Source organism: Microcebus murinus, chromosome 16 (assembly GCF_040939455.1).
Source record: "Microcebus murinus isolate Inina chromosome 16, M.murinus_Inina_mat1.0, whole genome shotgun sequence".
In the NCBI taxonomy this organism is placed as follows: Eukaryota; Metazoa; Chordata; class Mammalia; order Primates; family Cheirogaleidae; genus Microcebus; species Microcebus murinus.
The window spans coordinates 71,018,320-71,032,636 of record NC_134119.1 but is presented as its reverse complement, the minus strand read 5'-3'; the positions used below and the strand labels follow the sequence as shown (position 1 = coordinate 71,032,636).

The 14,317-nt window shown below is 44.3% G+C and overlaps 1 protein-coding gene across 1 annotated transcript in view; it reads right to left on the bottom strand.

Moving 5' to 3' along the window:
- The window catches only part of ZNF460 (zinc finger protein 460), a 31,720-nt gene extending 25,560 nt beyond the window's left edge, over positions 1-6,160 (bottom strand). The window contains exons 1-2 of the mRNA XM_012751399.3: positions 5,725-6,160; positions 3,260-3,386 (exon numbers count right to left, since the gene is read on the bottom strand). Coding sequence (XP_012606853.1) covers positions 3,260-3,386; positions 5,725-5,754 — 157 coding nt within the window. The 5' untranslated portion in view covers positions 5,755-6,160. The remainder of the gene's footprint in view (positions 1-3,259; positions 3,387-5,724) is intronic.
- Positions 6,161-14,317: the final 8,157 nt, after the last annotated feature.

Sequence of the window (14,317 nt, the reverse complement as noted above, 5' to 3'; positions counted from 1 at the left end):
GATCCTGAACCATCCATCACCTTGAAGCAAACGTTCGCTCACTTCTACTACGTGCCTAGCATCAGGCTCTATGACAGCGCAGCACACTAGGTGAATCTGCCCTCCTTTCATCTTTGTCAGGATCACGCATCCCACCACCTCAAGGCCTTGGCACATGCTGGCCCTTCTACCTGGAATGCTGCTTGCTCTTCTCCCTTAATCCTTCCAGTCAAGCTTTGAACCTCAGCTCAAATGTCACTTCCTGAGAAGACACTGCTGGTGCAGCTCTGGAATGCAGGTGCTTAACAAATCTGCTACCTGCCATGGGATTTTCACTCCTAATGGTAAGTCAAAGACTAACGCAATCATGTACCACATAACAACATTTTGGCATTTCTAGGTTTAGGAAGACAAATATTTACCCTTGTGTTACAGTGTTCTAGAGTATTCAGTGCAGTAACATGTTTGTAGCCTAGGAGCAATAGGTTATACCATATATCCTAGGTATGTAGTAGGCTATATCATCTAGTTTTACATAAGTACACTCCATGATGTTCATACAACGATGAAACTGCCTAACAAAGCATCTCTCAGAACATATCCCCACTGCTAAGCAATACATGACTGTATTTATGCAATGCAACCACAATCCTGGGACTGTGATTTAAATGAACTGCATTTTGTAAAAAGTGAAAAACAAGCATTAATTTAGAAAAGAAATGATATTTTAAAATATCTTTTATTTGGAAAGAAGAGGTGTCTTCACTGATTTAAGTCCTTTTTTGTGTGTGTTTTAAGAGATGAGGACTTACTGTCATCCAGGCTGGAGTACAGTAGTGCAATCATAGCTCACTGCAGCCTCAAACTCTTGGGCTCAAGGACTCCTCCTGCCTCAACCTCTGCAGTAGCTAGGACTACAGGAGGATGGCACCACACTCGGCTAATTTTTTAAATTTTTTGTAGAGACAGGGTCTCACTATATTTCCCAGGATGGTCTCAAATGATTCTCCTCTCTTCGCCTCCCAAAGTGCTGGAATTATGGGCATAAGCCACCACACCCAGGCATGTAAATCTTTTTTACATCCTAAGCAAAGTGTTATATTGCTATTCCTGTGGGCCTTGCTCATAAAATGCTACTTTTGGACTTTCTCACAGCATCCACATGAAATATGTACTGCAGTCGCCACTGTTGCATAGAGGAAGAAACTGAAGCTCAGGCAGATAAAGTATATTGCCAAAACCAGGGGAATGGTAATGGCCAAGCAAAGATAGAAACTTGAGTCTAGTCATCACTAGCATCTGGCTAATTTAACCAAAAAGCTACACAATGTTGTCCCAGAAAATGCTGAGTCTAAGTGTGATGATAATGATCATGACCATGATGATGGCATCAGTAACAGAGCAGCGTCACAGTTGCTGACCTGCACACAGCCACCTATCACCAGGCATTGTTCTGAGCCATTTACCTTGCAATAGCCCTCTGAAATAGACACAGGCATACCTCAAAGATATTGCAGTTCAGTTCCAGACCAGTGGAATGAAGCAAATGTTATACAATAAAGTGAGAAACACAAATTGTCTACTTTACCAGCACATACAAAAGTTATATTTGTACTACACTGTATATTTATACTATACTATAGTCTATTAAGTGTGTAATAGAATTGTGTCTAAAAAAACAATGCACATACCTTAATTAAAGAAACTTTATTGTGGGCACAGTGCCTCATACCAGTAGCTCTAGTTACTGGAGTCAAAAGGGGAAGAATTGCTTGAGCCCAGCAAAAAAATTTTTTTTTTTTTTTTGGAGACAGAGTCTCACTCTGTTGCCTGGGCTAGAGTGCTGTGGCGTCAGCCTAGCTCACAGCAACCTCCAACTCCTAGATTGAGTCCAGGAGTTTTAGCAGTGAGCTATGATTGTGCCATTGCACCCCAGCAGGAGCAACAGAGACTGACCCTGTCTCAAGAAAGAAAAAAATTACTTTATTGCTGAGAAATTATAATGATCATCTGAGCCTTCAGTGAGTTATAGTCTTTTTGCTGGTGTAGGTTCTTGCTTCAATGTTGATGGCTTCTGACTGATCTGGATGGTGGCTGTTGAAGGCTGGGGTGGCTCCGGCAGTTTCTTAAAATAACACAACAATAAATCTGTGGCATCAATTCACAATTTCCTTTCTCTGTAGTATGTGATGCTGTTTGATAGCATTTTACCATAATAAAACTTCTTCAAAATTGGAGTTACCCTCTCAAACTCTGCTGCTACTTTATCAACTAAGTTTATGTAATAGTTTAAATCCTTTGTTGCCTTTCAAAACACAATTCACAGTATCTTCACTAGGGGTAGAATTCATCTCAGAAAACCACTTTTTTTGTTCAAACATTAGACGCAACTTTTTTTTTTTTTTTTTTTTTGAGACAGAATCTCGCTTTGTTGCCTGGGCTACAGTGTCGTGGCGTCAGCCTAGCTCACAGCAACCTCAAACTCCTGGGCTCAAGCAATCCTTCTGCCTCAGCCTCCCAAGCAGCTGGGACTACAGGCATGCGCCACCATGCCCGGCTAATGTTTTCTATATATTTTTAGTTGGCCAATTAATTTCTTTCTATTTTTAGTAGAGACGGGGTCTCACTCTTGCTTAGGCTGGTTTCGAACTTCTGACCTTGAGCGATCCACCTGGGTCAGGCTCCCAGAGTGCTAGGATTATAGGCATGAGCCACTGCATCAGCCCAAGAAGCAACTTCTTATTCATTCAAGTTTCACATCTTCAGGCTCTGTTTTTAATTCTAGTTCTCTTGCTGTTTCTACCACATCTGCAGTTACTTCCTCTATTGAAGTCTTGAACCCCTCAGAGTCGTGCACGAAGATTAGAATCGACTTCTTTCACATTCCTCTTAATGTTTATATAATATCTTGACCTTCTCCCATGAATCACAGCATATAGAATAGTCAGGGCACAACTAGGCTTCCTCCCAAGTACTATCTCAGTCCCTCAAGGGGTTCTGCTGAAAATCCTGCCTTTGGGTTCTGCAAAACACCCCCATATCCTTCTAGCACACTGTTCACCTTTGGCTGTGACCAAAGGCAAACTATGTTTCTTCCCTATACCTCTGTAACTGAAATACAAGAAGATGAGTAAGAAAAAGATAAGTCCAGAAAATGAATGAGGCTATAGAGAGCAGGATAGTGGGCTCCTAACGCCTTTTCAACCAGCCAGGCCTGAAGCCAGAGGGTGGAAAGAAGGAAGCTTCAGGTGTCCCACACAGGGGAGAAGACAGGCCTTACCCAAAGAGACCAGAAGCCCACAGGTCTCCAGCATCACCTCCTGGTACAAGATCCTCTGGGTCAAGTCCAGCTGTCCCCACTCCTCCTGGGTAAATGTCACAGCCACATCCTCAAAGGTCACAGATACCTGCAAAGTCAAACAGAGATAGCAGTGTTTGCCTTGGGACTGTGGAATAGGATTAGAACCTGTCACTCCACCATTATAAAAGATTCATAGAGAATCAAGGGCCAAATCACCAGTAGCCCCAGAGGGCCCAGATCTGTGCCGGGCTGAAAGGGGAAGCAGATCCTTCCTTGGAAGGATTATCAGAGTGTAGAGGAGAGAGAAGCCTCCCATGCAGGAAGCCACTGGAAACTGAAACAAAGTTAGGACCATTGTGAGTGGATTGTGAGGCAAAGAAAATAAGTGCTCTGAGATATCATAGGAATGATAAAAAAAAAATACCAATACCAGCACATAAATCTTTCCAGATTTATGCCCCACTGTATGTCTGCCTCATGCTGAGGAGCTTTATAGGCCATGACAAAATGACTAAAAGTCCCCAGCTCAGGAGCCAGACTTCTGCAGTCTAACACTAAAATCCTGAAATCAACACTTGTCTACTGTGTGACCTTGTGTGATCTTACTTCATTTCTCTGAGTCTCAATTTACAGATCAACACAACAGTGTTATCCACTTCACCAAGAATAGTCAAAAGATTTTTTTAAAAAGATGTTTGCAAAGGAACCCTGGGTTGAAGGGCCACAGCCCCTGAGATCAACACCATCATTGTCTCCATGTTATACTCAGAGACCTGAGCCTCACGAACTCTATCAGTTCACCTGAAGTCACACATCTTATGAGTACAGGCAGGAGTTCAACTCCTGTAGTCTCTCTGGTCAGATACCAGATAACCCTCATACTCCTTATCTGATTATCAGATAATCAGATAACCCTCATACCCCTCCATTAATAGTTAGTCAACAGTTAAGAAGGTGAAGCTCTTCAAATCCATACATCCATTTCAACCAATCTAAAAATATTTCCATGGATATGGACAGAGGAGCACAGTCAACATCACCCGATTCATAGAAAAGTCACTTGAGGTAGAGGCATCTACCTCAAAAGTGGCAGGGCCTGTACCAGCTCCCACTGCCTTTGACACTCATTCAGGGCCTTGCCAATACCCACAGAGAATCCACAATGAGGAATCACTTCTTTTTCTACCTGAGTCCTCCTGGCAAATATCCATAAGGCCAGGACATTTCAGAAACAAGGGAAAAGGAGTCACAGAGGACACAGCAGACTATAGCCAGGAGAACATGGCCCCTGTCTGGCCATGATGTCCAGCCATGCTGAGTAGGAAAGAACATTCAGCAAAAGACCACGTGATCTTGTCCTCCCAAGACCTGTGTTAGCAGGGAAGGGGGTAGGAGGAACCACACAGGTTCCCTGGGGAATCCTTAGACAACCAATATACCATTTATTGTCCATACAGTTCCACCTACCTGAAATATCATGTCCTCACATGCCCAAGCTCACCTGCTAGGAGGTGGCCTGCTCACCGCATAAAGGTTTCTTTAGTTGTCACCCCCAGGACTCTGTATCCACTGTGGGCAGGAAAAGGGTAAACACCCACACTGCACTGGTCGACATACCGGTTGCTAGTTTCCAATACTTAAGAGCTGCAGTGATCTAGGGCAATTAATTGAACCTCAGTGAGCCTCTTGTGTAAAACAATAATGACAAAAGAACCTAAGTCAAAGGAGTTGAGGATTAAATGAGGTGATACATAATGCCTGCCTATCAGCCCACAGCAAGGACTCAGTGAAGGTCAGCTTCTACGGTCCTCTGTAATTTTTTTGTCTTTGCTCCTACAACATCCTGGAACAACTCAATACAGCAGGCTTCTTTAATATTGCCAGATCCCCTGCACAAAAAAGCCAGACTCTGCGGAATCGTAGAAAAGATCACTTTCACATGAACTGCTAAAACAGGCCTCTCCTAATAGGTGCCATCTGAGCAGAGGCCCGAAAGATGGGAGACAGAGGCCCTCAGTTAGTTACAGGGGCGGTGTCCCAGGCAAAGGGAAGTGCAAGGCAAAGGCTGGGAAGTGCAAGAGAACGCTGCATGGTCAGGATGGTGTCTATAGCGCAACGGACCAGGGAGAAACCGAAGGACAAGGTCAGAAGAGGTCAGACAGGGTGGATGGGGTAGGGACCTGCAGGCAACACGTGAGGTCGGACTGATGCTAAACGTGATGAGACCCTTCAGAAACATTCATCCTTGAACCACACACCGAGCACCTGTCAGAGGCCCGACGCTGTTGGAGCACTGCGGACAATATAAGTGACAAGCCACGACCACTTCTCATAAACAAACCACAACAAAGAGACACCCAGTGGCTTTCTCGGTTCCCACCCGGCCCAGGAGGCCTCTCCGAATCAGCAGAGCTGCACCAAGGCCAAAACCCTCGTCCGCTCACCTGCGCCGGGTCCGTCCACCCCGCTGCCATCCTGGGGCCTTGTGGACAGAGCGGGGCCCGGGGATCCCGCGGGCTCGGCCGACCCCGGCCCTTCTCTGTCTTGCGGAGATGACCTCGGCTGACTTTCGCACTCCGAGCCTCAGTTTTCCCCGAGTAAAATGCACACAAAGCCCAGGACGCCGCGTCAGAGCTGTGAAGATGGAGGGCGGGTGCAGAGGTCGAGGCCCCGACGGGCGCCCACGGGTCACCCTGTTAGCGAAGAACGGCCGTGTCAGGCTAGTCCACACGCGGAGGGGGCAGGGAGCCTCCTCACTGCCTGTCCTGTTCGGGCCCGGTAAAACCCGGCCACCCTCCAGGACCAACAGCCTCGCTGGACAGAGGCGGCGTGGGGAGATGACGTCACAGCTAGGCAACAGGAAGTCCCACCTCAACCGCCATGGGCCGCAGGAAGCGCCCCTGTCCTGGGCCGTGATTGGCCCAGAGCTCGCGGCAGGCGCACGGGGCAATGCCTTCTGGGTACTGCAGTTTTTCCCCCCACACGGGGCCAGGTTTAGGGAAGTTTCTAAGCCTGTTTCCCTTCAGGTAAGTGCGCACTGTTAGGTTTGTTCCAGGTGGGAACCAGAAAAGTATGTGTAGGACGGAATGGGGTTAACACAAAACTTAGGCCTGTATAAACAATAGCCGCAGGAGTCTGGGGAGTCCCTGGACTCTAGTACTACCAGACAACTGCAGTCAGCATTTCTTCTCCCTCCCTTCGTGATAGAGATGGAAGGCTATTCCTCTTTAGCTCTCCTGATAAGGATAAGGCCAGAGGAGAAGGATGGATGTGACTGGGGCAAACGGGGTCCGAGGAGTTGGTTGTTTGAAGAAGAATTTATTATAAGCAACTGTTCTGGCCCACTTACTCCTGAAAAAACCCTCTATAAAACTCAAGGCTCTCCCCTTTTCTCTCGTGGACTCTTTTTTCGGCCTCCACCCATCTGCACCCAGATGCTCAAAATAAACAGCATTTTCTACACACGAGGCTTCATGTGTCTGTCTCTCGGCTCTCGACCTAACACGCAGGAGGACTGTGGGTTGCTTCAGGGCCTCCTTTTTACACAGGTCACAGGTCATAGGGACCAAACCATGCTTTCCACACTCAGGGAGATCGAGCAAGATCCAGGAGCGGGGACAATCGCCCAGGGTCAGGCAAGTGCAGAGGCACTTAGTCTTAGACTGGTCCTGGGACTTCCCGCTCACGTTTCCTCTTTCCGATCCTCTTATAGGGAAAACAGATAAATGAGCAGTTAAAATAACCTCCAAAAAGAGGATGCTGGAGGCCGGGCGCAGTGGCTCACGCCTGTAATCCTACCCCTCTGGTAGGCCAAGGCGGGCGGATTGCTTGAGCTCAGGAGTTCAAAACCAGCCTGAGTAAGAGCGAGACCCATCTCTACTAAAAATAGAAAGAAATTAATTGGCCATCTAATATATATAGAAAAAATTAGCCAGGCATGGTGGCACATGCCTGTAGTCCCAGCTACTCTGGAGGCTGAGACAAAAGGATTGCTTGAGCCCAGGAGTCTGAGGTTGCTGTGAGCTATGCTGACGCCATGGCACTCACTCTAGCCTAGGAAACAAAGTGAGACTCTCTCTCAAAAAAAAAAAAAAAAAAAAAAAAATGGATGCTGGACACCTCCCCAAAACGTTGGGATGGGATTGACTACCCTCTCTTGAGCCTTTTTTGGCCCAGCGCCTTCTCCACAAGATGCACAGACTATTGAGAAATTTAATCATCCCAGAGGAGGGGGAGGTTGCAAGTAGTGGTGACTTGAGAGACGGTGGAGTCCAGTTTCCAACACGGTCAGTTTGAAATGTTTATGGGAACGCAAGGAAATACACTGGTAGAAGGTGATCACCTGGCTATGTAAATTTGGGAGTTGTTAGCTTACATGTGACTTCAAGTCATGATATTGGGTGAGACCATAGAAAGGATGAGCATAGATGGAGAAATGAAGGGAAAGAAGTAAACTCTGGACCAACTCAATATTAACTGGCTGCAGACAAGAAACCAACAAAGTCATGTTAATAATTCTAACAACCCATGGAGAATTATATCATGAAAAGTCTTAGTAGTCCTTATTGGTAACTTCTATCTTCTTTCTCCTCATGACTGTGAAGGTGAGAGAATATAGTCCAGGTTTTAATGAGGTGAGGATACATATGGTTATGAAAATGGAAACGATGTGTGGAACATGTCCTCCAGAGATTTAATTTTGAGGCGAAGGAAAGTATTGTAACCAGACCTTGGGTTAAGAAATAGAGATTCATTAATTTCCCAGAAGATTCTGTTTATAAAAGACTTAAAGTGGCTGGCTGCGGTGGCTCACGTCTGTAATCCTAGCACTCTGGGAGGCCAAGGCGGGCGGATCGCTCAAGGTCAGAAGTTCGAAACCAGCCTGAGCAAGAACGAGACCCCATCTGTACTATAAATAGAAAGAAATTGGCCAAGTAAAAAAAAAAAAAAATATATATATATATATATATATATATATATATATATATATATATATATATAAATTAGCCGGGCATGGTGACACATGCCTGTAGTCCCAGCTACTCGGGAGGCTGAGGCAGGAGAATCGCTTGAGCCCAGGAGTTTGAGGTTGCTGTGAGCTAGGCTGGTGCCACAGCACTCCAGTCCGGGCAACAGAGTGAGACTCTGTCTCAAAAAAAAAAGACTTAAAGAGAAATGTGGCTAAAGTAGCATGCAAGGATACAAGGAGCACTGTTACTCATCATCGGCAGTAATTTTTTTTTTTTTTTTTTTTTGAGACAGAGTCTCACTTTGTTGCCCAGGCTAGAGTGAGTGCCGTGGCGTCAGCCTAGCTCACAGCAACCTCAAACTCCTGGGCTCAAGCAATCCTCCTGCCTCAGCCTCCCGAGTAGCTGGGACTACAGGCATGCACCACCATGCCCGGCTAATTTTTTCTATATATATTAGTTGGCCAATTAATTTCTATTTATAGTAGAGACGGGGTCTCGCTCTTGCTCAGGCTGGTTTTGAACACCTGACCTGGAGCAATCCACCCACTTCAGCCTCCCAGAGTGCTAGGATTACAGGCGTGAGCCACCATGTCCAGCCTTGGCAGTAATTTTTAAAATTGGGAGGGACACACTGTCCATCTTTTAACATGTGAATGACTCATGATTAAATTAAATGGTTTGGGGTTCGCTTTTAGAACAGCTGTAAAGTTAAGATTATTTTGTCTTGTGTGATGGTGGCAAGAATATCCTGAGTCAGTGAGGGTGAAGGAAACTGTATGTACTGTAGTGACTTTAAAACACCTGTCGTAAAACATACCAGAGGGGCTCCATTACAAGTTAAACACTAAAGATTTTTGTCTTTAGTTAGACACAAAAAGAAAAAAAAAGATTTTTGTTTGTCTTTAATTATCTCACATAAATAGAAGTTTAAAGCTTTTAGGATTTGTTCAATGCCTTAAGATGTCATGGAGGACCCACACTTTTTTCTAAGTTTCCTCTACACAATTTTCAGAGTACAGTTGACCCTTTAACAACAGTTTTAAACCGTATGGATCCACTTATATGCAGATTTTTTTCAATAAATACATTGGAAAATTGTTGGAGATTTGTGGCAATTTGAAAAAACTTGCACACAAACCTCATGTCTATACATACAAAAAAACTTAAGGATATCAGCATTTCTCATACTACCCTCAAATTCTTGTTGCTAAGGCTAAATTCCTAGTGAATGTGGCACCAGAGGCAGGGGTTCCCTTCCACCCATCAACTGCTTGTGAGGAGGTTCTTCCCTGGGTAGCATGATGCCACTGAGAATACTGGGGGCTCATCACTCCTGCCACACTGAAAGCCAGTGGTTCTATACTAGCAGAGGGTCGCTGAAAAAAATATGAGGCTACCAGCCAGCTGCCACCACTGAACACTTAACTCTAAAAGCATAAATGTCAGAAGTGGGTCATTGTCCCTACTCTCAGCTCTAAAGCCTAGACCCAGAGATATTGGCTGAAAGGAAAAGCAGAGAACCTGGGAAGAAACAGCTTGAGGTAGCCAACTTGGGGCAGAACAAACAGCAAACAATTAGTTTGGGACCTATAAAGCCCAATTTTTTTTTTTTTTTTTAGTTTAGGCTGTGAAGGAATTTATGTCTCTGGGTATTGTTGAAAGCAATGTAATTCTTTTTCTTTTCTTTTGTTTTTTGAGACAGAGTCTCGCTTTGTTGCCCAGGCTAGAGTGAGTGCCGTGGCATCAGCCTAGCTCACAGCAACCTCAAACTCCTGGGCTCAAGCAATCCTCCTGCTTCAGCCTCCTGAGTAGCTGGGACTACAGGCACGTGCCACCATGCCCGGCTAATTTTTCTATATATATTAGTTGGCCAATTAATTTCTTTCTATTTTTATAGTAGAGACGGGGTCTTGCTCTTGCTCAGGCTGGTTTCGAACTCCTGAGCACGAGCAATCCGCCCACCTCGGCCTCTCAGAGTGCTAGGATTACAGGCATGAGCCACTGCACCGGGCCAAAAGCAATGTCATTCTGAACTGTCTCTTCAAATGCCGTCAATGGTCTATAGATGGAAGAATCAACAACACTCAGACTTTGTCATCAGGAAGGTAATAAATAGGTCCTGACCCTGAAATTCCTCTGGAATCTGCTACTTTGTATTCATCTTAATCTCATTTCATAGGAAATCCTCCTGTATCTGCTGTTTGCTCCAGTCAGCTTCTCCCTTCATCCCTGTAGAATGTTTTGTTCTCATGGAGCCAGGAGCAAAAATATAACTTGGTCCCAAACCATGATTCTCTGGTATTAAAGTTCTTCCTGGAGGCATAGGCTGGCTTCAGAGAAAAGAGACAAGAAAATAGTATCCTCAACAGCCACGTCTGACCCAACAGTTCTACAATGGTACCAAGAGACCATGGGGATGTAGTAGCCTCATGGTAAAATCCACATAACAGTCACTCTACAAATACTTCTTAGAGAAGCTGAGGAAATGCACTTTGCAGCGTAATTTAAAAGATACAGTGTTGAGTCAGTCTTACCTGGATTGTAGACATATGGTTCAGGAGATGAGTGTCAGCTCACATCCACCATTCTGTCCTTACAGAGGCCAACATTATTCTATTTCTCTTTATAATATTCATAACCATTTCAAAGTATCTTTTTATATATTTAACTTATTCATTAATTAACTCAACAAGTATTTGGCTATCTTTTGACAGACACTTCTCTAAACAATGGAAAGATATATATACACACATACACACATATATATACACACACATATATAGCAAAAAAGAATAATACATTAGTGTCTGTGAGGACCTTTCATTCTAACAACCAATAATTTAAAAATAGCAACAACAGCAAAAACCCCTAAACAATATAGGTTATAAATAAAAACTAGAGCAGGTAAGAATTAGTGAGAGTGAGATAAAAGCAGTTGTGCAATATTAAGTAGAATGGAACAGGTCTGAGAAGACAGTTATATTTGAGCTTGGACTTGGAGGAATTAATGAGTCCCCAACTATATATCTGAGGAAACCATGTCTCAAACAGAGAGAATACTTAGGACAATGGAACTAAAGTGAGAGCACATTGTGATGGATTATGCAGGAAAGTGTCAACTCAGTATGCTTCATTTCCTCAAATGCCACACATTCTAAAGAAAGCTGGCCCTTGACCAGCTCCAGAAAGACCACCTGAGTCCGTGGAATATCTTGCCCTGTAAGAGTAACTTTTATGCCTGAGGTTATAGGCCTTGCTGTCTCAGTTCCATGAAATAATCTATGCTAACGAAATTACTCATGGCGAATGCTGGCTTTTGTAGGCCACAGGCCCTGGGAACCCCCGTTTGCTATCTCCAAGCCCTGTAGACTAAGCATCTGTAGTCAGTCATGTGGGTACTGCATTCCTATGTGAATGACCCTCAGTAGAAACCCTAGACACCAAGGCTTGGGTGAGTTTTCTTGACTGGCCATACTTTGAACGTGTTGTCACACATCTTTGCTGGGAGAATTGAGTCTCCATGTAACTGTAATGGTGGTAACACCTAGAATCTTGTGGCTGGTTTCTTGTAGACTTTAACTTATGTGCCTTTTCCCTTTGGTGATCTTGGTATCTTGTCATAATAAAGTAATGATGAGTATAACAGCTTTTCTGAGGCTTTTGCGTCCTTCTAGCAAATCTTAAAAGTCTGAGGTGATATTGGAGAGTGAATGCCACATAATAATCTATTAATAAAATGTCAAAATTATTAAGGCCATTCATCCATTCGTTCACTTAGCAAATATCTGAACATTTATGAACTAGAAAATATGTATGTGCATGGAACAATTAGATGGAAATGCTGTTTTGGAGCTGGAAATCTAGTTGATGAGACAGTCACAATGCAATACCGTGTTTCCCCGAAAATAAAACAGGGTCTTATATTTAATTTTCCTCAAGAAGACACCTAGGGCTTATTTTCAGGGTATATGTTATTTTTTTTTTTAAGTACAGTACAACAATCTACATTTATTCAAATATAGTTAAGTCGTCTTCTTCTGGAACATCATCATAACTCTCCAAACCCCAAATTCCATCCTTAATTTCTTGTGACTCTATTTCCTTTAGAACCATCGGCCCCCATCTCTCACGTGGAGCCATAGAGCTCTCACGGGGCGGATGAGAAGGGCTGCTTTCCCTCTCTGTGACGACACGCATGGGCTGTGCAGATGCGCTGCGTGGCCATGCCCGTCACTAGGGCTTATTTTTGGGGTAGGGCTTCGATTGCACAAATGCTTAGAAATCCTGCTAGGGCTTATTTTATGGACAGGTCTTATTTTTGGGGAAACACGGTAATCACCCACGCTTGTGAGTGGCCATGATGACATCTAAAGCAAAAGTCAGAAGGAGACTCTACGATGGGCCAAGGGGGTCATCACTGCTTAAATGTGATTTCAGGGATCAAGAGACAGGTTAAGAAGGGAATATTTCAGATGTCTGAGTTTTACTTGAGAGCAGGGGCATGAAATGGAATTAGAAGGAGCAAGAGTAGCAAATGTATGTTGAAAGGTCACACAACTACAAATGCTTTAAGGCAGGAGAGAGTAATGAGGATGCCTGTGAATGGGAGGATAATCAAGAAAACAAATGCAGGTAGGACTGGGAAACAGCATGCACTTTCTTCCTTTACCTGTTAACAAGTTGGAGGAATGATACAGAGAGTGATACCTGAAGGCATGTTTCTTTATCTGGGGCCCTCAAGTAGTTGTGCCTGGCCCTTGTCAGCACAGTTGGGCAACAAGAAGGGAATCTGGAACTACATTCCTAGCATTCCAACCACCCAGAACTGGTATCCCACTGACACAGCAGTCCCTTCAGTGCTTGGTTAATAGTAACTTACTTGGTCAGTCCTCCTGGCCACTGACTCCTCCATCGATGGTTGTCCACCTTGTCTTGCTTAGTGCACTAACACCTTGTTCTTTGGAAATTACATTTAATTCTTTGGTAATGGCTGATTTGCTCTGTAAACTCTAAATTTATCATCTTGTTAATGGTTTGAGGTGGTATTTGAGGTGGAAATGCCAACTTTATCATTCAGGTATCGTGAAGCCAGCAGATCAGGAGATATTGCCATCATAGTGCTACTTTGTTGTGAGCAGCTCCCAAGAGAGCAGCATACACCATGCTGTGTAGGGGACACAGAGGGTTGTCAAACAGCAGGAGAGAAAAGTATGGGCAAGAGCCTTTATTTTGCTTTTGCCAGTAGGCATGGTCAAGGCAAGCTAAGCAAGCTACGTGGGCTTAGGATCGGCTAGCTTGAATTTCAGCAGGGACTGTCCGTAGTTGCTCTGAGATGGTTATGGCAGTAAGATGGTGGTTCCTTGTGTGATACCTTGATAAAGGAAGTAGTTGCCAGGTATAGGCTCTGGATTGTTTGGTTTGCACATGAAAGGTGCATACCCAGGGGAGACCTTTACCACCACTTGGAATTATTAATACGTAGTCCTGAGATGGGCATTCTCTTCAGGATCAGCAAGGTCCCATTTGTCAAATAGCAGAATAAAAATACGTGCTGAATACACAGATCCCCAAATTAAAAGGAGGCAGAGTTGAGATGAATTTCCTTAAAGTTACTCGGTAGAAAAGAGCAAGAACAGGAAATATAAGCAGGAAGTCTGCCTGCCAGCCCACACTCTTGACACTGCTCCAAGAGGCAAAACAAGTTGTCCACTTACAATTTAGCTAGGGCCATTCAATTGGTGAGATGTGTAACACACACTTTAGCTTATGAGCAAAAATAATCACAGAGCAAACATTAAAAATCTCTCATCGTCAAGACTGAAATATGTCATTGAGCATTGCAGAGGTACCTCAGCTTCCCACAATGGAGAGAGGAAAGGACATCTGTGGGCCTCAATCTGTGCACAAAGGGTAGCTGCACATGTACCAAGAGACCAGATTCCCATAGTTCTCTAGCATTATATCGCTGTAGAGAGAGCCCTCTCAGGTAGGGCAAACTGTTCCCACTCCCTCTCCAAGTGAAACTCAGACATCCATGAAAGTTACAAAGCCTGTGACAACATATTCT